The sequence below is a fragment of the Urtica dioica genome, chromosome 1 (genome assembly GCF_054948205.1).
Source record: "Urtica dioica subsp. dioica isolate 48M chromosome 1, U.dioica_male_clone48M_v1_H2, whole genome shotgun sequence".
Classification (NCBI taxonomy): domain Eukaryota; kingdom Viridiplantae; phylum Streptophyta; class Magnoliopsida; order Rosales; family Urticaceae; genus Urtica; species Urtica dioica.
The window spans coordinates 3,447,612-3,472,048 of record NC_142756.1 but is presented as its reverse complement, the minus strand read 5'-3'; the positions used below and the strand labels follow the sequence as shown (position 1 = coordinate 3,472,048).

General features: G+C 33.4%; 2 protein-coding genes across 2 annotated transcripts; both read left to right on the top strand.

Moving 5' to 3' along the window:
• The first annotated feature begins 2,436 nt into the window (after nucleotides 1-2,436).
• Nucleotides 2,437-3,846, top strand: LOC149406439 (uncharacterized). Its single transcript, XM_089627744.1, has one exon. The coding sequence runs from the start codon at nucleotides 2,516-2,518 to the stop codon at nucleotides 3,791-3,793; it is 1,278 nt and encodes a 425-aa protein (XP_089483870.1). The 5' UTR covers nucleotides 2,437-2,515; the 3' UTR covers nucleotides 3,794-3,846.
• A 3,133-nt stretch (nucleotides 3,847-6,979) lies between these two features.
• LOC149406438 (uncharacterized) lies at nucleotides 6,980-8,284 on the top strand. The gene has a single exon (XM_089613257.1). The coding sequence runs from the start codon at nucleotides 6,980-6,982 to the stop codon at nucleotides 8,282-8,284; it is 1,305 nt and encodes a 434-aa protein (XP_089469383.1).
• The last annotated feature ends 16,153 nt before the right edge of the window (nucleotides 8,285-24,437 follow it).

Genomic DNA, 24,437 nt, shown 5'->3' with positions numbered 1-24,437 from the left:
TACTTTGTAAATAACCAACTTGCATACGTGGCAGCCTATTAACTACCTTTTTTTTACATGTTTGACTGGATTAAATAAGTATTTTATTAATATGTTAATAAGTTAACTTGGTTATTTACAAGAAATTAACGAATGGTGGACTATATCTCAATTCATTATAACCGTGTGACTATATAACTTAATAACCCATAAATTTATTCATTCTATATCAAGCCAAAATTATACGTCACCGTGGTGAGTGCTTTTTAATTATTTGAAAATTGCATAACGGATGTCTACCGTTGTAGGAGGTTCTACAACGCTTAGATGTCCGTTGTAGAATCTTGGATTCTACAACGGATATTTAAGCGTTGTAGAAAGCTCTTGGATTCTACAACGGATATTTAAACGTTGTAGAAGCTTTTACAACGCAGGATTCTACAACGCTTGACAAGCGCTGTAGAATCATTCCACAAATGTTTTTAAGCGTTGTAGAATCCTAGTTTTGTAGTAGTGTACATTGGTCCCAGACATTTTGGATAACTCCCAATCGTGCATTGGTCGAGTTGATACTTTATTCTCGCGTGATAACTGGTGTGGTATTGTTTTAGCTCCTTATGCCTCGAGCTCCGATAATCTCAATATTACTATTGGTGAAGGAATCCATAATCATGAGATGCTACTAAATCTGCATAGCGCTTTGAGTGACGAAATTTGGCGACATATTCTTAGTACGTGATTTCTCATGCTCTATACAAGTTGGTTTGGACCCCAAACTCTTCAGGAAATTTTTCCACATCTCACTACTACATTTGGAAATATTTCCCTAATATAAAACCACCTGAGCTGATTTGGAATGCTCGTATGCCTCCCAAAATTAGCTTTTATATTTGGAAAATTTGGTATGGAGCTATACCAGCTGATGATCGCATTATTAGACTTGGAATTCCTATTGCCTATATATAGATGCCATTGTTGCGCTAATCCATGTAGAGAAAATCTCTCCCATTTATTCTTTTGTATTGCTAAAATAGTTTGGAATCACTACAAGACCTTTCTCATGCACTCGACAACGGAACTTATCATTTCTTACCTCTTTTCCTCTTGGATTAAAGGCAACATAAAGAATCAATATGTGCTAACAAAAATTGTTATATTGCTTGCTCTGTTTTATGGCAGATTTAGAAGATTAGGTGCAAAAGCCTTCACGATGATAAACACATGTCTAGTGGTCCTATTATCAAGGAAACATTGAACCTACTTGATACGCTTCATATTACTTCCAAGGGGACATCTACTCTCCGTGACAATCAGATTGCTTTGCTAATGAATTTTAATATGGAACTCCTGCAAACTATTCCGAGTAAGTCTAAATGGCTTTGAGACTCAAATTAAATATTGATGGATCATCTAAAGATGGCCTTGGCGCGACTGGGGGTTTAATCAGAGACAAGATATTAGCTAGGAAGGTAATTGCTTCTTATGCTAGCACTACTATATATATATGGTTCATTCTAGCTTGGAAGCCGAGATGGAAAGTTTATGTTGGAGTATCGAGAACTTTACTGAATATTGGCCGGAAATAAATATGATTGAAAGTGATTCAAAGATTCTCATCGACTCTTTATTGGGCGACATTAACCCGCTTTGGATAGTGAGCAAATATTTGACTTTCTTAAGGAATACTACCACCAATTTTCAACTTAGTCATATCTATCGCGAGCAAAACAAGGCCGGTTGATTAGATTTGCAAAATTAGGTACTCAACTCTAAATATTAGGTTGCTTAAAGATGAAGATTTAAGTTGCAGTTTAATTAATATTATTTGTAAATGTAGCACAGATATCACAAATTTATTGTGTAATCTATTCCTTTACTATAATTTTTTTTCCTTAATAAAATGGTATCATGTAACTACGTTTTCCTCCACTACAAATGAGAGTTTTTTTTAATAAAATTTATGTGGTACCCCAACGTTTAAAAAAATGTACCGTTTCCTTTTCGAAGGATGAATTAATCAATGGAATATTATAGCTATGTATATGTAATAAGTACTGTCATTTATTTAGAAAATCAAAATACACATCAGATCGTTGTAGTCAATTAGTTATCACTTTCGTATATTCTATCTTTATTTATCCATATCATGGCTTAATTAGAACTTAAATAATAAATTGAAGCGCATATTATAAATATATATATATATATATATATATATATATATATATATATATATATATAATCAATCCTAACATTAACTACGCTTAATTTCTTCGGGATCAATCAAGTATATTACAAAAGCACATTTATGCGTAAAACCCATCGACCAGCATCAACCAAGGAAACATATGATATACATGGCAAGAAAACAACGTTATCGTAAGTGAAAACACCCCTTTGTTGTACTCTATATAATGTTCAGTTTTGATAATAAAATGGGGGAACAATTATTTTTTTTTTTCCAGATACTTATTTCTCAAACTGATCTATGTTATATAAATAATAATCCTTATACCACGGGAACAAAATCATTGTGATGGAGAAAAAGTTCGCCAAGAAATTAATATTCCGGGTATTTAACTCCACCGGAAAATCGCCCTTATTTTTGCCCATGTCTTTCATGGCTATATTCCTCATGATATACGCCGATAGCATCGTTTCCAAGGCCACGCTGTACCCAATTGACCCAACAAGCTACGAGGCTTTTGAGCCCAACGGAGCCCAAGTTCTCAACACCACGTCGTCTCAACGAGAAGTCGAGATCGAAGATGATGACAGTCTAGACGATGACGTGGACGATCGGGCGGTTATCGTCCCTCCGAAGAACGCGACGACGAGAGAGGAGAGAATCAGGTGGTTTCGTCGCAGGCTAGCGGAGACGGAGATTCTCGAGCCCAGCGACTTGGCGAAGCGATTCCACGCCAGGCTTCTCGAGTTTCTCAACCACGGCTGCGATATCCAGCTCTACATAACCTGGTTCGCTCCCTCGAAGAGCTTCGGGCCACGTCAGCTGATGAGCATCGAAACCCTACTGAAAGCCCACCCGAAGGGCTGCTTGGTGATCCTCTCGAGGACGTTGGATTCGAGACGCGGCTACAGGGCTCTCAAGCCGATCACCGACCTAGGGTTCAAAGTCCTCGCGATAACCCCGGACGTGTCGTTTCTCCTGAAGAACACCCCGGCTCAGCCGTGGCTCGAGGCCATGAGGAGCGGAGAGAACGACCCGGGTCACGTCCCGTTCACGCAGAACCTCTCGAACTTGCTGAGAATCGCTGTCTTGTACAAATACGGCGGCGTTTACATCGACGTCGACTACGTGGTCATGAGGGATTTCTACGGCCTCAGGAACGCGATCGGGATCCAGAGCGTGGACTCGAAGACGAAGAAGTGGACGAGGCTCAACAACGCGGCGATGATATTCGATATAAACCACCCGATCTTGTTCGACTTCATGGAAGACTTCGCGTCGAACTTCGACGGTAACAAGTGGGGGTATAACGGTCCAATGCTTGTCTCTAGGGTTGTTGAGAGAGTATATAATGCTACTACTAGCCCTGGGTACAACCTCACTGTATTGCCTCCCAGGGCTTTTTACCCTGTGAACTGGCTTGAGATTCACAGGCTTTTGAAGAAGCCCGTTGATGAGTCCGAGTCAAAGTGGGTTGATAGTACGGTCGACAAGCTTAGCGGCGGTGAAACCTACGGCGTTCACCTTTGGAACGCGCAGATTAAGAACTCCAAGATCGAAGAAGGAAGTGTCTTGGCAAAGCTAATCTCTGATCACTGCATTATTTGTCAGGATATATTTAGTTAAAAAAAAATACTTTTGAGTTAAATTTACCGATTGTGAGAGTAATTCACAATCTGCGCACTGCGTTCCATATAGGGAATCTAAAAAAAAAAAAAAATTCTCGAATGATTTGTTGTATTATTTAAGAGACTACAGTAAATAAGTCTCTTGGAACTAATTATAGTAAAATATATTTTGAAATAACATTACCGATTCAAAAAGAGAATTCTTCATATACCTTTTGTTTTCGAATGATTTATTGTAATATTTAAAAGATTATACTAAATCGGTCCCTTGGAACAAATCAGTAAAATCTCCAATGTTTTTTGTTTTTATATAGCCATATAGTTAATAATTGCATATTTAATTATTTTAGGTGTACACAAATATCTTTATTTATTATACTACGTTTCCTTTCTCTTCCACATGAGAAAATCTTAAAATATTTATGACTTAGTATACACCAGATGATCTCGATTGACAACTTCACGCCTGTAGTAAAACCTACGAACAGTTAATGATTTATAATATCCTTCGTATGATTGGGTTGTAAATGATGTTTTAATTTCAGATGTTCTAAAAATATGGCGTAGTACTTAACTAAACATTAAATAGGGAGATTGATAAATTTTACAAAAAAAAAAAAAATCATGTGTATAAAATTAAAAACCATTAATTATGACTAACAAGGTCATTACAACACCTGTTGTTTGAGGAAATCTCAAGATATGCCACGTATAGCAAGGTTTAAAAGCATAATTTCTCTCCGTATATCAATCAACAATTGTAATTATAAATCTAAAAATTTTTATTAAAAAAAAAAGAGAAAAATCTAAAAATGCAAGAGGCCAAAGCCGGTACCCGAATGTAATTTTTGAAGCGGATTGCCTCCAGATTATTCAGGCTATCAGATGCTGAGAGTCTATGGCGTCTAATTCAAGACTGCAAACTTTAAAATTCTGATCTAATGTTTCATGTTAAGTTTTATGAAATGATCTCTTGATATGATAGAGTGTCGATTTCATTTAATCAATTGAAATATTAAAGTATTATATGCATGTAAGTAGGCGGAAAATTGGACAATAAAAGGTTTGGTGTCCATTTACGCCAATTAATAAAGTGATAATTCCAAAAATATGATCATTTGGTGGTAGTGTTTTTCTAATTATCCAATATGAGCCATTTATTTACAAAAGTATGACAACAAATATCATTAAAAATAGTTGTACTTTAATGACATTTTGTCATTAAAATGTCATTATATGTGTGATTCTTAGCATAACTTAATTGGTAGGTCGTCAGTTCAATCATCACTAGCAGTAAAGCCGTTTTTGTCATTAAAATGGTTCATATTGAATATGGGAAAAAACACTACCAATAGGTAATCATACTTTTAAAATCATCTCTAATAAATTCATGTGGTTAATTTCTAATTATTTCGTAAACAATGACTATTGTACAATTTATATAGTTTCAAAATGACTAAGTAACGATATTACCCTAAATCACTTGACTTTACTCGAGTGAATGTTAGAACTTTAAGTAGAGACATCTAAAGGCAATGGTCACAAGATTAGTCTCAACCCCAAAACCATTAGCTAGATCCCAAGTTCATAGCCTCAACCGAGGACACCCACAAGATATAGGATTGCCAATTCTCTTGGTTGGTGTTTTTCTCTTATATAATTGGAATCATAAGATCACAACCTATTAATAAACGTCCCCTCCGATTCTTCTTTGTAAAAGAGAGCAAAGCCACAAACCTTAGTTAAACCCCACCTAAATCCTTATTAGCTCCTAACTCTCTTTTGTCCGTTTTTTTTTCCTATGGCATTAAGCGAGACACAATCAAGCCTTAATTTAAGAAATGGTCTTTGAGAATCTGCGATTTGTCCATATCGCAGGGATCAAAAGCTCCGTCAAGGATCTTGGGGTTTTCCATAGATCAATTTTCGAACTTCAATATTAATAATATTATTATTATTATTATTAATTATTATTATTATTATTATTATTATTATTATTATTATTATTATTATTATTATTATTATTATTATTATTATTATTATTATTATTATTATTATTATTATTATTATTATTATTATTATTATTATTATTATTATTATTATTATTATTATTATTATTATTATTATTATTATTATTATTATTATTATTATTATTATTATTATTATTATTATTATTATTATTATTATTATTATTATTATTATTATTATTATTATTATTATTATTATTATTATTATTATTATTATTATTATTATTATTATTATTATTATTATTATTATTATTATTATTATTATTATTATTATTATTATTATTATTATTATTATTATTATTATTATTATTATTATTATTATTATTATTATTATTATTATTATTATTATTATTATTATTATTATTATTATTATTATTATTATTATTATTATTATTATTATTATTATTATTATTATTATTATTATTATTATTATTATTATTATTATTATTATTATTATTATTATTATTATTATTATTATTATTATTATTATTATTATTATTATTATTATTATTATTATTATTATTATTATTATTATTATTATTATTATTATTATTATTATTATTATTATTATTATTATTATTATTATTATTATTATTATTTGTTGTTGTTATTGCATGTGGTCATCATCGTCATCATCGTTGTGGTGGCCTCACGTGTCGTCATGCCCTTTTATTATAGAATACTCATCAAATCGTTATAATATAAACATGGGTTTATCGTTATCATGGATTAATTAGCACTTATTTCTAAGAATTAAAACACATTATTATTACATATCTCTATAGATTTTATTTCTAGTCCCTTTGAGATTATAAATTTGATGATGTTACATCGAACTTAGGAATTCTTAACATTAACTACGTCAATTTATCAAAAGCATTAACTACACCTAATAATTCTTCCAATGACGATCGAACAAGTCTCTCTAAAAGCACATTTACGTAAAACCTTTCACCCAGCATCAATCTTATGAAAAAAAATAAAATACTTAAAACATCATGGGAAATAAGCAACTTCAGGTGAAAACTACCGGATACATCAAGAAATAATTATGCGTCCATTTGATCATCAAATATTATTTATAAATCATTAATCTTTTCCGAACCCTTTATTTCCCAAATAACTTGTTATACACGATAACTAACTAAATCAATACAATGGAGAAAAAGTTGTCCAGAAAATTATTTCTCCGGCTATTCAAGTGTAAGGCGAGATCGCCTTTATTCTTCTCGTTGTCTTTCATGGCTCTACTTTTCATGATATACGCCGATGGAATCGTTTCAAAGGTTGCGTTTTACCCTCTTGATCTGCCGAGCTACGAGATCTTTGAGCTAAATGGAATCCAAGACACCGAGGAATTAATCTTACCCCTCTTAGTAGGCCTCAACGACACGACGTCGTTTCAACGACAACAAGAGATCGACGACGACGAAGAAGATCTCGACGACGACGACTTGGACAGCCGGGAAGTCGTGGTCCCTCCGACGAACGTCACGAGAGAAGAGAGGATCGGGTGGTTCCGACGCAGGCTCACCGAGACGGAGATCCTCGAGCCGAGCGACTTGGCGAAGCGATTCCACGCCAGGCTTCTCGAGTTCCTCAACCACGGCTGCGACGTTCAGCTCTACACGACTTGGTTCGCTCCCTCGAAGAGTTTCGGGCCTCGCGAGCTAGCCGGCGTGGAAACCCTAGTGAAAGCTCACCCGAAGGGTTGCTTGGTGATCCTCTCGAGGACGTTGGATTCGAGGCGCGGTTACAGGGCTCTGAAGCCCGTGATCGACCTCGGATTTCGGGTACTCGCTCTCACGCCCGACGTCTCGTTCTTGCTGAAGAACACCCCGGGCGAGTCGTGGCTCGAAGGGATGAGAAACGGCGACAAGGATCCCGGGTCCGTCCCGTTCACCGAGAGCCTCTCGAACTTGTTGAGAATCGCGGTCTTGTACAAATACGGCGGGGTCTACATAGACGTTGACTACGTTGTCATGAGGGATTTTTACGGGCTCAAGAACGCGATCGGAGCGGAGAGCGTGGACTCGAAGACGAAGAAGTGGACGGAGCTGAACAACGCGGTCATGATCTTCGAGATGAGCCACCCGATCTTGTTCGACTTCATGGAAGAGTTCACGTGGAACTTCAACGGTAACGAATGGGGTTACAACGGTCCTTCTCTTGTTTCTAGGGTTGTTGAGAGAGTTGGGGCTAATCCCGGGTACAACCTTACCATATTGCCTTCCAAGGCTTTTTACCCTGTGAGTTTTGTTGATATTCACAGGCTTCTGAAGAAGCCTTTGAATGAGTCCGAGTCAAGGTGGGTTGAGAGCAAGGTCAACGAGCTTAGCGACGGTGAGACTTACGGGGTTCATTTGTGGAGCTCCAAGACTAAGGACTCCGAGATTGAAGAAGGAAGTGTTTTGGGAAAGTTAATCTCCTCTCACTGCGTTGTTTGTCGGAATCTATTTTGATAGAATGGCATGGTGATTCTTTTTTTTTTAGTAGCTTGGTAATCAAGTTATTATGGTGGATAAGAAAGCACTCCATAAATTTCGTTGTTATGGAGCCGAGTCATGGCCCCCTCAACTTTTATGAATTTTTCTTTTTAGTCCCTTTTATGTATTTTTTGTGTAATAAAATTGCAATTATTTCTTTATAGATTTTCCCTCAACTTTTTTGAACTTATCATTATAGTCCATTTATAAACTTTTTATGTAATAAAATTTCAATTAGTTCTTTATAGATCTATTTATTTAGATTGAAAATCTTAATTATTAATTAAAACAAATATTGGCTTTATTCAATATATGACATCGCCACTTAATTAGCCGCAATATAATGACATATAACCGCAATATTTGACCCTTTCAAGTCACGAGCTGAACATGGAAGGTAGACTATATGTACTGATTATATCAATGGACACTTTATCTAAATGATCGAGTAAATATAATTCTGATCACTTCGAGAGATTCAATCATGGGATTATAGTGGAATATCATCAAGCGTGAGATCACTTGCAAATGCTTAGAAATCTATCTTGAAAACAACAAAACAAAATAGGTCACAAATGTGGCCTAACAACATATTCTCATTACTAACCGTAATGTACCTCCTGAAATCGGATGGCTTAGATGAAAAATTCAGACACTTTGGAATTTGATGACCATTTGAAAATCAACGATCTCGCAGCTTCATTGAGTGCAGTACATAGACCTCTCTCTGTAGTACATACACCTGGAGTGGGTGCAAAAAGCCGAGTAGATGAAATTGGAACCTTGTTTGCTCTTGGCCTTCGTCATAAATGTCTTTGCACCCGCCATGAAGTAATCCCACGCAACATTTTCCCAAGGGAAGTAATTAAGTGCCTCAGGGTCATCCACCATCTTCATGTATGAGAGAGTAGACATCGCCATTGTAGGTTTCCCCAGAATGAGCACATTGTACATGAAGGGGATTATAGTGTATAGTGAACAATGTAACTAATTCTTCAAAGGTTTTCAGTTTAATGGAGTATAGTGTCACTATAACCAAAACACTTGAATATTTAGTGACAACCTTTTAAGATTTAGTGACACTCTATGAAATTTTAGTGACAGCAGTGGGGGGTGTCACTAAATCTTCAACGATTTTTCACTATAAGCAAAACAGTTGAAGATTTAGTGACACTTTTTTTTTAACTAGATCTGTGACATGTAACAAAAACTTCAAAAGTTTAGAGATTTACTTCAAGACGTGTTGCTAAAACTTGCAAATCTTTGAAGATTTAGTGACCACAGTGTCACCTACAAACCTATAAACATCAAGAGCTAAGTTTAAATATAAACGCTAAGTTTTTAAAATTGAGAATTTTGGTGATGGTGTAGTGTGGGTTTCGGGAAAAAAAAAACTAAAAAAAAATCATTTAAAAAATTTGACCAAAGAACTTCAAAGATGTTTTTTTAAAAGCGAAGCAAGTGAAAATTGTAATATATAGTAGTTAAAAATATAAGAATTATAAACTGAAAATAAAATTAAAAAAAATTCTTGTATAAACGAGGACAAATTTAAAACTCACATGAAAACCACCCGTTGAATACTCAATAAATTAATTCAAATAAATAAAAGCAACAAAAATCTAATTAAAATATGAAAATTCAAATAAATATTGGGCGTGTTTGGCACAAATTATTTAAGCCAATTTTTGTTGGTAGAAAAAACTAAACCCTTTTTATGTGTTTGGTAAAACAGTTTGTATAAAAAATTATCAAAATCGATTTCTGAATTCCTACGTGAGTTTCAAAAGCTAGGAATCATAGCTTTTGGAAAAATCGTTTATGGCACCGTTTGACATAGCTTTGTTTTTTTTAAATGTTTTTAGATTCAGTTTAAAAAAAAAAAAAAAAAAAAAAAAAAAAAAACTGTTTTTTTTAATTGACAGGTGTTTGGTAAACTATTTATAAAACAGTTGTTGCTGGTAACAAAAACTGATTTAGCGTTTGGTAAAATAAATATATTATAGTAAAAAGACTAAAATAGACATGTACTTAAAAATTAAATAATAATTATTATGAATATTTATATGCATATATATGAATTATAATTACAAACTAGATAAATATGGATTGTAAAAATTTATTTTATTTTTAATATAAATTTTTTTAATTATTGACAAAAATTTAAACTACAGATTCATCTTTTCTACTAAACTTGCAGCAATCTCATCTCGTAACTGGTCCATACTACTCGAAGAAGTCTAACAATCTTCATCTTGATCTTCAGTTGTGTCGTTTGCATCCCCTTCGGCATCTCTGATAGGTGCGTTTATTACGCGTAAAACTCATATTTCCCGGACTAAAAACTAACGAGTCCTCAAGTGTTTTTGATAGTTTTTGTGTGTTTACGAGTGATTTTCAGGTTTAAGAGGTCAATTGGGTCTTAAGGAGGTTATTAGCGCATCATGTGACGATTCCGAACAATTTCAAGGAGATTCATACACATTTGGACAACTTGGAGCGAAACAAGGAACGACGTCCTCTTCAGCAGAATTTTGGGATTTTTAAATGATGATTTTGGATGATCCACTTCCAGAATTGGATAGATCTCCCTCTTAGCTTTCCAACGCATGTTTATTTGCAGAAATCGGACGTCGGAGCTAGGAGTTACGACCGTTTAAAAAAGGTGTGCAGCGAACCGGAAGCGCGCGGCGCTCGGAAAAAAGCGCGCGCCGCGCGGACAAAAATTTCGCCGTTTTCGTCTCCAGAGTCGTACGCGCGGACCGCGCGAAGACGAAAATCAAAAGTGTGCGCCGCGCAGACAAAAGGGCGCGCCGCGCGGTCCAAAAATCAGCTTTTTCCAATATTGTGTTTCTGAGCGGATTTTGGCCATTGGATGCGATTGGAAGGCCTAGATTGCTCCGAAAACAAGTCCATTCAACCTTAAAAAGACCAATGCTTTCAGAAGAAGTCATGCATGGAGGAGATAATTTAGAATCTATCAAGAACATCTTTTATTTTTCCTTAGTTTTCCATTTTTTTCCAAAAAATTTCCAGACTTGTTCATACTTTGTAGCTCAAATTTGAAGACAAGGATTGAGTTGCTAAGTTCTACCATTGCTACAACTTTAAAACAGTGTTCTATTCTCTATCTCTATCTCTTACTTTTTCAATTCAAGTATGATGTCTTTTGTTTCATTGTTCTTGTGTTCATCTTTGTGTTTGTTTATTGTCATAGTGATTAATATGAACTAATCTCATGTAGGGCTATGGTGTAGTGGGTTCATTACGATGTAGGATTCAAGATATTAGAATTGTTAGGTTGTTGTTTTTCTCATCATTTTTTGCTTAATCCACAACTATGCTTAATGCTTGTATGAATGTCATGAACTCATGCTTGTTTTATATTCAACTCTAATGCTTGAGAAAGATTAGGTTGTTGTGTTTTGTGTGGGTTACTAGAATTCATTCCTAGGCTAGATATAGCTAGGTTGTTCTAGACTCGTGATAATATTCTTGTTCTTTAATTCTAGCCGTGCTTGTTAGGAGTTGAGATCGAGAGATGATATTCCGGTATCGGTTTAGGTTGTTAGATGCTTGAGAGAGATCTATCAATTCGATTAAAGTGAGTATGAGTAGTGAAAAGTGTGAATTTCAATAGCTTATTTCTTTTCTTAGTTCAGCGAATCCAAGTTGTTTTATGAACCCGTGAACCATAGTCATTCCCTTTATCCAATAGAATTTTTGTGCACCTAGCTATTTAATTTTGTGACGTGTTAGTTAAATTTTGTGACAACAATCCAATCAACTATATTTAGTTCTATATTAGCTTGTGAGTATCGAATTCCATATTTAGCTAATCCTCGAGAGATCGACTCGTTCTTACGATTTATTACTATTGCGACCACGTGCACTTGCGTGTGCGAGAAAATTCGCAACAATCTCCCTCTGTCTCATCGAATATTTCAAAATTCATCTCCTGTCTTGCACGCATTCGATATATAGTTATGCAGTGCCATAGTTGCGATAACTATTTTTACTTGATTTTTGAATGGATAACTCGGCATGTTCAGGATTCTCCATCTTTTTTTCCACACTCCAAAGCTCCGCTGACGCTTCTCAGAGAAGAATGCGCGCGATTGAAGATTTATTTGCTTGTAGTAGGTTGAGTTATTCTCGCACGAAAATACTCCAGATGGTATATTTGACATTTATACGGACTAAGATATCCAGGCAAACTAGGATAGCCAACGTCTACCAGATAATACTTTCCTGCGATATATCAAGTTGAATATAATGATTTAGTTTAAACTGTATACAAGACAAAGCTATTAAAAAAAAGTTATACCTTCTGAATGTTTTGGAAAGGTAATCTCAGTATCACGAAGAGTGGCAGAGAATACCCTTGAATCATGCGCACTACATTCCTAACCAGCATACACAAAAGAGAATTTCATATTGAAATCATATACAGCCAGAATATTTTGAGTATGAATTTTCTTTCTACCGATAAACGGTACTTGATTTGCTTGAGGTAAAGAAGCTGGAACGTGAACACCATCTATAGCACCAATGCAATCCTTAAAAAAAACAAATATATCAATTAATTTATACAAATTTTGTAATACGATATTGATGAAAATAAATCACAAAAGTATGATTATAATACCTTAAAATGTGGCATATATCTTGAATCGCTTGCTATTTCTTTGGAAGTACTCTTAAATTCTGGATCAACAAGTTTTATGACATCGACTCCCATGAGACATAATATATCCAACGTCTCCGAAAAATATCGACTTATCGTCTCACCAGAATGTTGAAACATCTCTTGCACTAACCGGTTTCCTAGACCATGTCCTAGAATCATTAGAGTCATTTCTAAAATCTCCATTGCAGTCATATGTCTTGAACCTTTGAATCCGTAACTTGTTTCCACGTTATTGCACAAACCTATGAAAACCTCTTTTTCCATTCTGAACATTCTTTGGCATCGAATTTTGTTTCCCCTCAACAGCTCTTGAAGGAAAATATGCCCCGTTTTCTTTGAATCCATACAAGGAACTTTATGTATGTATGTATCATAATAAATTTGCATCAAATGAGCAGTTTTCCGTATAAGGACAATGCGTTCGTTATTTTTCTTTTTGGCAATAATTTCGATCTCATCATCTGATGTGATATCCATTTGTTCCTGAAAACAAATATATAACCTGCTGTATAAAAAATAGTAAGTAACCAGGGAATATAAACATCAAACTTATTCCTTGGATTTTAGTCGAATGTTGTGTGTACCCTGCATTTTCAATAATATCACATGATAACCTCCAAGTTCTTTTAATATGTTGAATATATCCCTTGATCTAAAATTCTAGTTGACTTTTTTCTTTAAATATTGTGAATTATTTTCCGATGCCCTCGTCTTCTCTCTCCTAGCATCCTTCCATTACTTTTATATAATGTCTTGTAACACACTATTATGGATGCAATGGATCCGATTTACTTCAATTCTGTTCCAAAGTCGGATTCTTGAACTTTTGTGTGAACCACTTTCTCCTCGAATACAATTGAGAAATGGGAGATAGGTTAGTTGGGTGACTGAAGTGTAACTTGCTCTACAAATTCAGATTCGGGTTTGGCACTTTGATTTTTTAACACGAAGGAGGTCAAGTGTTTTGAGTGCCTCACAGGTCTCACAATCACAATACATCATCACTACATTCTCGTCATGAAGAGAGGACCTAGGAGAGAAAAATGTTTATTTTCGTGAAAGAAACATTAACACGGCAATAAGATTGTTTGGGATATAAGGAGGTGGATAATTTGTAATAGATGAGTAACTAAGAAAGACACACTTAATAGTTCGCGGGTCTAGTTTGAAAATTCATGTGGAAGATTAATGAAAAATACTACATAATTCATTGAGTTTCAGAGAAATTCATCGAAATCTATCAAATTCATTGGCTGCCATCGCAAAATATAGGGATGTAATGTATTGTATAAGTCTTAGTTAGAAAGATAGATTTATTCTTGTATAAAATTACTCTCGTCTTTATATTCACGATGAATTCTAATAAAACAAGCTTAGATTAATTGAGTTTGTCCATTAAGAACTTAAAATTTGAGTTTGAGACATCTATTAGCTAAATTATAGTAGTTTTAAATTCTAACAATGAATGCACTGATACACAAGCTTACTTATATATATATTATTTTAATTTTATTTTAATTTAATATTATTTTAATTTTGAATTAGCTTACATAACAAGTAAAAAAAATGCAACGTATAGACAAACAAGCTGTACTAAACGGAGATCCCAATTTCGTCCAAGTCCCGAACAGTACTAAGGACAAAAGTTTAATACAATTTTTCAGAATAAAATTGTTTTTCATTTCCAAGGTGCACTAACAATACGAGAAGCTGAGTCGCAGGGGACTCCATATGACCAATATTAGACTGGACTCTTTGAATATATATTTTTATTCTTATACCCTATAAGATAGTACATGTGATTATTGTAGACCTCATGAATATTCAACATCAAAATTATCCTAAAATGAGCACGTGTGTGATATACTAAATTTCGTGATAGAATTATCTCAGCCAAAACGTCAAAATGTTATAAAGAGTACGCCAAATTATAAAGTAGTCTTGATGATCAGCAACAATAATATGCCGCCTCATTCAGGTACTTCGATCATATGTTGAGGACATGCTCGATTAACATCCGCGTATATATGACTAGGTATAGATATATGTAGATGTAAGATATATATATATATATATATATATATATATATATATATATATATATATATATATATATATATATATAATCAAACCAAAAGGCTAGACATTCTTATGTTCTTCAGTTTTATTTCTACTTAAAATTATTTCACCACCTGATTGTGTGTCAGCTATATATTAAATTTAATTTCGTTGATGCTAGCGATAAACTTGAAGAATCGTTGTTAATTCCATAGGCAATGGAACGAGTTTATACATTTAAAGCGGAAGGGAAGCGAACAAGTTTATTTATATATAGTTACACTACTATTACTGATGAGTTTCAGTGGATTCCTATTATTCATATGCGCGTACTTGACTTGAATTGGATACATATAAACTACAATGCCTTGAATGTGACCCTCTAACAAAGTATATATGTATCATTGGATTCTGTTGAGCCATGTGATTTAAGCCTATGAAAATGTTCTTTATGCAAGTGCTTTGTATATGAATTTCCTGTTTTACTTAATATGCGAGTCCTGAGATGTACTTGAGGTAATTTGTGTATAGTCTTCCTGATATATTGCTATTTCAACTTGCTGTTCCTGAATAAGAAGAAGAAGAAAAAAAAAGGCTGTACGTGAGTGCTTTTGCTTTAGTGCATCATGAATTGAAGCTGTTCATACTTCATACACAACAAGAAAAATGCTCATAATATAATGACTTGTAGAGAGGGCCATATGTATATATTCTGTCAACGAGTGGTGCCAAATTCTTAAATAGGGTTTTCCTTTTATTCCTTAGAGTTTATTGCTAGTTGCATTACATGCAGTTCCACTAATTGAATTTTCAGATCCCTGAATTTTGAACTATTCGCTTCAGGACAACACGGTAGCAGGTTCAGCGGCAAAGAACATTGTCAATGATGAGATAGCTTTGTTATGATTAGGAATGGGTGTGAAACAGAGAGGTTAGTCTTCTTTAGCTTGTATTTATAAATGTTAGCTTGATGAAAGTGAAGCAACAAAATAAAATATATTAAAATAAAAACATGAACCCGTAGTTACATAGAAATCCGAAATCCGGAAAAAATCAATATGTCGGAAAATTAGTTTCAAATACTTAGCCCGCAATTATGTTCCTTCAAAACCAATATCACCGTGAGAGATAACACCATGCACAAAATGATATTGCACATCAATGTGATTAGACCTTCTTATGAAACATCTAATCATTTTCTAGAAAAAAAAAATAGCACTTCTATCAAGCCTTTTTACCATCTGCATATTACGGTCTTGGGCTTTGTAAAATAGTCGCGACCATATTGAAGACAAAACGTGTGATGATCTTCTTCTATCAAGATCATCAACATAATTAGAATCTAAAAAGTCAATGGTCCTCTCAAACTTTAGGCTTACATATGCCAAACCACTCAACTAGCGCAAAATCCACTGAACTGCTCTTTAATACTCTTTGCCTGGTTCTCTAAAAAAAAAATATACTCTTTTTGCCTAGCTTGTCCAGGTATCTGCTAAATGCACTCATTCCATCTTCACACGGCCATGCTTAATGTTGATCAAAATACAGTTTATTGATCAAGCTTCTAGTTAATTTCCCGTTATTAGGAAGAGCATATGCTATACAGCCGAGTAACATCACCATGAGATAACGAAGAAGTGGTCGCAACTACATCTTTGGTAACTGTAGAGCCATGCGAACATATAACGTGCCTTTATATCCCTCTTTAGCACAATCAAGCGTACCAAGAGAGACATGGTTTCATTCTACTCAGAATGTCTTAGATTTTAGTGTCTGAACTACTCTATTAAACATCTTAATTTCGACTATCCCTACACCTTGGATCATATAAGAAGCATCATTTTCCATTAGCACACCTTTAGAAATTGTATCATATGTTGAAAATTTATCCCGATTGGGATACATATGACACTTATAAGTAGAATCGAGAATATATGTTATCGCGCGGTCTAATATGAGTATCAGGAGCAACTAAAATATGAAGTGTGAGTAGCACTAATTAAGTCTATCGGAAACAGCCTTATTATTGATCGATAAAGGACACAATAGATGTTAGAAGTGTGGGCCTAACTCAGACCCAAAAAGTTAGCTCAAAAGTAGAGGATTGTAAATTGCTTAAGTATATCCAACTAATGTGGAACTTATGATACATCCGTTCACACCCATATGACTAGACATTTGTAGTATGATTTATAGGAATCAACATCTACGGGTGGCCCAACATCGAAATTGCGTCTAGCTTAGATACCATTTATAGATCGATGAAAGTAAAGCAATCGAAATCAGGAAAAAGATGTGAGAGAAGAGGATTTCTCCATGCCGGAAAATTGGTAAAAAAAAATATTCCCTAAGTTTTAGGCAAATGTTGTATCTATACCCCGACTATCCCCCGAATTTACTTTTTATTACTTGATCATCCCTAAAAAAATTATATATCCCTTCATCTTATTGTTTTTTATTCAATTTCAAAATGGAAAAACTTCATACACAAACATCCTTTTCCCCATTTTTTTTTCTTTTCTTTTGTTCAAAATCACCTTAGGTCTATTCTCTTCTTTACCTTTAAATTATTAAATCACCTTGTTCGAAATAGAACTAAGGTGATTTCAAAAAAAGAAAGTGGACAAATGGTGAAGGCTCTTTGTGCATTAGGGTGGTTTTGTCATTTTTAAAATTTACAAGTGAAAAAGTTAACAAAAAGTTAGATGAAAGAATATATTTGAGTCACTATACAATATAGGGATGATTAATGAATAAACATCTAAATCTTGAGATAGACATGAAATTAGTGAATATATATATAGTTAGTGAGCCAGACTATATAGTTAGTCGAACCAAAAAGGCTAGTCTTTCTTATGTAATTATATGTCTGTTCAACCTGCATTTCTCCACCTGATTGTGCCAACTATATATTAAGTTCAATTTCGTTGATGTCTAATGAATAACTGTTGAAGAATCGTTATTAGTCTCGTAAGCATGAAACGAGTTTAAGGTACAGCAGGAGGGAAACAAACAAGTTGATCATAGCTACACTCTAGAATTTTTTTTTATGACCCCAAATTTGAATTTTTTTTTTTTTTTTTTTTAGCTTCACTATTAACGGATTAGCATCTGATACATGCTTGGATCGGATGGGTGTAAAGTAGAATGGTTAATTGTGAGCCTGAAACAAAGTATGTATCATTAGATTCTGTTGGGCCATGTGATTTAGCTTATGAAACGTTCCTTCAGAACGTTCTTTATGCAAGTGCTGATATCTGAATTTCCTGTTTAACTTACTATGCAAGTGTGTTTATAGTGCATTGTAGACATGGAAATAGTGGTCCTCCTGATATAGTGCTATTTCGATTGCTGTTTCTGAGAAGAAATTTTTTGAAAAAGGGTATAGTGTGAGTGCTTTTACTTTAGTGCATCACGTACTCGAAGCTGTTCATAGAATAAGAGTCATGTCAAAATATGATGTCTTGTAGAGGACCATATATATACACATAGATACTTCCTCTTATGTCTGACCAAACAAGTTGTTAAATAGTTGATTTACCTTTAGAGTTCCATCAACTAAAATTCGGATCTTTGAGTTGAGTTTTAGTTTAGCAGTAATCCTATATAACTGTGTAGTTTTCAAAGTGCAAGATATAGTTGAGGATGTTTATCATGGAGTGGAAAGCGAAAATGGTCCATGGTCTCACTCTTAGGATATTCGAAATGTCGTGTCATATACAAGTAGATCAGGGTCCACGGTTTATGTGATGAACAAGTAATATTTTTTTTTTTCTTCTAGACATTTCCTTTTAATATCTCACATCACCTCATCGGAGGCTCGCAAGCCTCACTCAGTGACTCCTTGTCTTGTCCCCATATGATTTTGAATATGAAACCAAAACACAACTACGAAGTATATTGTCTCCTATTTGGTCTTATTCGGACTTTGGAAAAAATGCCAAAACATGAAAACTTATGGTATTTTTATTTATTTAATTATGTAGAACATGTTCGCTCCGATAGTTTAAAATTCGGTTAATGATATTTGTTCTCTTGAGAAGGAAAAAATAGAAAGGAAAATACGTACTCTTATCTCTATATTTTTGGGACTTTTATAGCTAAGAATACAATAATATTTATGTTACTAAAATATAAAAATAAAATGTAAGAAAATAAACTCCCTCGTCTCTCATCGCCCCTAGCATTATATTTGTTTCTTATTATATATTAACGACCTTATTGTGATATGTAATATTATGTGGAACTGCATATCAAGATTAGATAAACGTGGACAAGCTGACATTAGCATGGATAGATTTTGAATACCGTACAACATAGAAACGAGGATGACGTCAACCCCACTATTTATCACTTAAATTGAATATTACAAAAAAAATTAATGCTAAGTTGTGGTCCCTTTCTTTTCTTTCACTGCTTCATTTTCCTTGGCTTGCCATACTTAATTTGAAAGACCACGACCCACTTTTAGCCATTTTGGATTACTTGTATGGGACCATGCTCGCTAAAGGGACATCTGTTACTTGAACAGTGGACCACTACCCCATATGTTTTTTTTTTTTTTCTTCCTACTTTCTATTAGGAAAATGAACTTAATTTTGCATCCCTTTAAGTTTGTTATACTTATACCCAAATTTCCACCATCCTAGTTTGGAAGTTCATATATAGAAGGAACTTCAAAGAAATAACAATCTTTATTATTTTTCTTGTTTTTGTTTTGATTGAGTAGAGACTATATAATTGAATTGACGGAGAACTGGTCAAAAAATTCTTTAATTTTGTCATCGATTGGTCAAGAAATCTCCAATTTCGTGATCGATTGATCATAAAATTTTGACAGATTTCATTAAAGATATTAAAGCTTTTTTCACAACTTATTAAGTAATAGATGTATCAAATTTTGCTTTATGCCATGAGATTGATAATCTACTTATCAATATACATTTTATTTTCGTTAGTGAGGATAAAAAAAAATTCAAAAGAGCTCATACGTGTGTGCTTCAATTTACTTTTTATTTTGGGCATATTATTTAAACACGTCTACGCACGATTGAGAAGATAGTAATTAATCTATTTTTCTCTTTCAAATTTCAAGAGTATAAAAAAAAAAAATATTTTAACACGGTTTTCCTCGTCATTTTCTTTTTCAAATTTTCATTTATGCTTTCCTACAATCCTTATTCCATGCCGGAGAGGGGACTTGTTGATAAAGCAAGTAATGCGAGAATCCCGTTTAATTTGATCTAGCAAAGTATGTGATTGCGGTGATAAAAGAGGTTTTATGTAAAGAGAGTTTAATAGAGTAATGGGATAAGGGTTTATTATTTCCGAAGTTATCACATGGCAGCAATTCTAGTTAATGATTGAAGTACCATATGAAGATGGAATTATGATAAGCTTCATTACTTTTGTTTCACTTTCACCTTCAATTATCACTCCCTCCTCTTATTTGCCGTAACAAACCACTCTTTTGCTTCAATTAACTAGGACCTCTACTTTCTATTCCATATAGTACAACCAATTTCGTCACACCCCACATCCTTTGTTTTTTTTTTTTCAAACTCTCCTACTTAAACTAAGCCTAGTACTTCATTTCCTTACCTTTCCTTGTTTTTTTAGGGATCAAATAAAATGACGAACTTATAATTTTATCATCACCTACTTAACAAAGAGCTTTTATTTAAAAAAAAAAAAGCGTTTTTGTCCTCTCTTCATTTTTCTTCTTTTTCAATTTGTTTTGTAATTACTTGGCCAAAAACCAATGAATTATCCCGTGACTCATGTTGAGCGCATTGACCGAAAGATGGCCCACAATCACGTGGAGATGATTTGGATTTTGGAGTGCCTTAATTGCTTTGCTTTACAAAAATTCAACAAAAGTTAGGCTGATATTTGGTGAACAACGTGGAACTTTGCGTCATATTATTATATTAATTTCTTTACTTTTCACAGTCCACAAACAGTACTACGGTACTACCACCACATATAAAAAAAAATGCGATTTATTATTATTATTAAAATCAAGAATGCCATATTCAATATTCTTTACTTTTGCCGTCCGTCCATAGCTGTTTTATTTCTTTCTCGGTTTCTCCAAGTTGTTGCAAATGTTGTTTTTTTTTTGAGGAATCAATTAATGCATGCACAACAGAGAGGAAAAAAAAAGCTAAATAAAAACCCATGTCCCGTGGTCCTAGTTTACATGTGAAAGCAACACCAGTCCAAGTCCAAATGAAGTTGATCAGAATATCATGATTTTACTTCGATCTAGTTCCATTCTTTCCAAAAGAACGGTTCAATTGAAGGATTTACATATGTTGCTTTTTTTGGGTATAATATAATGTAGATTGAAATTGAGAATTAGGGAACTAGTTTCTATATATTTTTTTGTGGCGGTACTCAGAAACACCGAAAGGTCTCTTCTTGACCTTTCCTTTTATATTTTTCTTTTTTTCCCTGGAAACCTTTTGTTGACATCACATTGTTTTTTGCTCATCAAAAGGGCCAAATCAGAGTAAAAGAAAATACATGTGTTTTCCAATCTCACCACTAGTCAGTCATTGGTCTGGTTTTATATGGTTAATCTTCCTTTCTTTTTCTTTCTTTTTTCAATTTTCTCATCAAATTAAAATTTGTCAGCGTCACAGAGGCAGCGACGGTCGTACATTTCATGTATATACGCATTAATGAATACGCATACGTTTGTAGTGTAGCGAATAACTGAATATTTGTATTACTACTATGCACACTTACACTTCTGTGGTTTTTGCTGGGTTTTTTTTTTTTTTTTTTTTTTTATCAGAAGTGGTTTTTGCTGTTTATTTTGGCGTTTAGCGCACTCTCAGATTAGTGAAATAAATATAATAAAATTTGTTTCTAAATATTAGCGGACTTAAATATTGGGGTTTGATATATGAAAGTGGGCAAAGAAGAAAGTGGCATAATATAGTCAAAGTGATCAAGTATATTTGTATGATAGAGTTTGACATTGAAAAGCAAAAGTTGAATACATTAACAAAATTCGAAGTTTAAATAAAATTGTTTAGAGAATTCATTCAAAATATAACTTATTTGTTACATATTCGTAAAAGGAAGAAATGGTGATGGTTAGGCAAGTGTTTTTTTTACTTTTCAAATGACCAATAATAATGATTCTTGAGTGTTGACTAGAAATGGATAAAGATATAGATAGATACAGATAGATTAGATACAGTTGGCCATCATAACAAAGAGAAAACCCAATTAGAAATAGAATCACTCTTCTAATAATTGACTTTTTGACAAACACGGCTCTTCTATAAGTCAGTCTAACCTTTTGCCAAATCTATCTGCGGCGGATATGAGGTATTTTTATCCATTTGACCCGCAAGCACTCAGACTCTCTTTTTTCTCCTTATGTATACACTTAATTTACTAGGTTATGATGATTTACAAACAAACGTAGAAACTTGCTTTTTTATGTGCCATTCTAGGATATATGATATATCTTCTGTTACCAACATTTCTTCCATTAATAACTGTGCTCAATTAATTAGCGTACAATGAAATGCGCTTATCCCTAATTGTTCACTAACAATCTCTCTCTCTCTCTCATGATGTATGAAGGGAGTGGAGCATTATGACACCCCGGTGAGTGAATGATCAATCATATATACTTCCTCAGCCAAACAAAATTATTATCCTTATTTTCTCTCTCTCTCTCTCTCTCTCTCTCAATTAATTAACCTAATTCAATCAAATTTTAAAGGTTTAAACTGTTGGAAATAGTGTGTTATTTTGTGATATAAAAGAGCATTTAATATCAAAATATATATTAGCTGATTTGCAAATAATCTAGAGGAGTCACTTATCAAAATTAAAAAAATTCTTATTTATTATTACGAGAGGTATAAAAGTGATTAGATACTTACTAAAATAGAGCTGATGTGAAAGAGAAATTGATGCTAAAAAGTATATAAAAAGTAGTGAAAGAAAAATAAGTGTGTTGAGTATGAGTGTGTACATACAAAAAATCCACATGAAAAAAGCTACATGGAGTTTGTAATGCTAATATTGTGGAGGTCTTCAATGGCCAAGAATCGCCGGTTCTCATCGGAGATGTTCTATTCGGAGTCGAAATACACGCTGATTTTAGATTAAGTTTGAGTTTGACTTTTGAGTTTTTTTCCCATTGTTGCTGAGTATAGAACATTAATCGAAGAATGAAGAAGAACACGAGAATATAAGTCAATCGAATAAAAGAAAAAAAGAGAAAGAGTGACATACCAATCTGTTTTGGAAATTCGAAAAAAAAAACAAAGAGAGATGAAAAAGGATAAAAACTTAATTACACAAAGGAGTACTCATAGTTTTGGATTAAATTAAAATTAATGGATTTTGATACAAAATTATTGAGAAGGTCATACTTATGGTATTATCCCTATTGTTTTTTCTTGACTAAGGGTTTGGATCCTCAAACGTGACCCAGTTTTGTAGAAGGCCTAAGGTGTATGCGAGCCTAAATCCACCACACGTGTGCAGCTTTTGCTCGGGCAAGTCGAGCCGTGGTCTATTTTCTGGACCAATATATTCCTTCATTTAATTAAAACGATTTGTACGTTTTAATAATGTATTTGTAATGTGCACTATTGGGATGGAGGTTATAACTGTGGTATTATGACTTTGATAAAAGTTTTGAGCGTTTATGTGCTTAATTAATAGTCGCAAGTCCAGACTTCATTAAGCGCTTATGATTTGTCGAACACTGATTGATGTTAAATGTTTTAAACGTTGATGGTTGAGCCTATAAAAAGGTTGAGAGATTTTTCATTTGAACGGAACTCAAAGCATAAGAGAAATACTATATGCACGAGTTAAACTTTCTCTATTTTATTTTCTTGTACCGGTTGTTGGTTCAATAATCTAGTTTTAATTTTCTTTCAATTATTTTGTACTTCTATTTTATTAGTTTTTTTAATACTCATTTAAATAAATGAATCGTGATTTATCTTTTATTCTTGTATATTATTAGCAAATATGGCTAACATAAACTATCTGATTATGTAGTTCAACTCGAAAAAAAGTATTTTTAAAAGGGCAAATGGTTTTTTAAATCGATAAAAAAAATAAAAAAAAAGTCTAGATTAACTAGTAATCGTGAGACAATTAACTCAATTAAACCTATCGACGTAGTTGTGCACACTTGCGGAACCAATTAAAAACTAAAAAGGCTTATATTTTCTTGAACTTTTAAAAATTATATCTTTTATCTTGTAATTTTATTAGCTTTTATATATTTAGTCCAGAATTAAATGACTTTTTTTTATATGCCCTTTTGAATATTTAATGTTTCACTTTTTTATCCACCACTAGTCGTGCGTTACTTATGAGATATTGTACAGT

Excerpts from the sequence above, each read along its gene's own strand:
- LOC149406439 (XM_089627744.1), top strand. The coding sequence starts at position 2,516 with ATGGAGAAAAAGTTCGCCAAGAAATTAATATTCCGGGTATTTAACTCC.
- LOC149406438 (XM_089613257.1), top strand. The coding sequence starts at position 6,980 with ATGGAGAAAAAGTTGTCCAGAAAATTATTTCTCCGGCTATTCAAGTGT.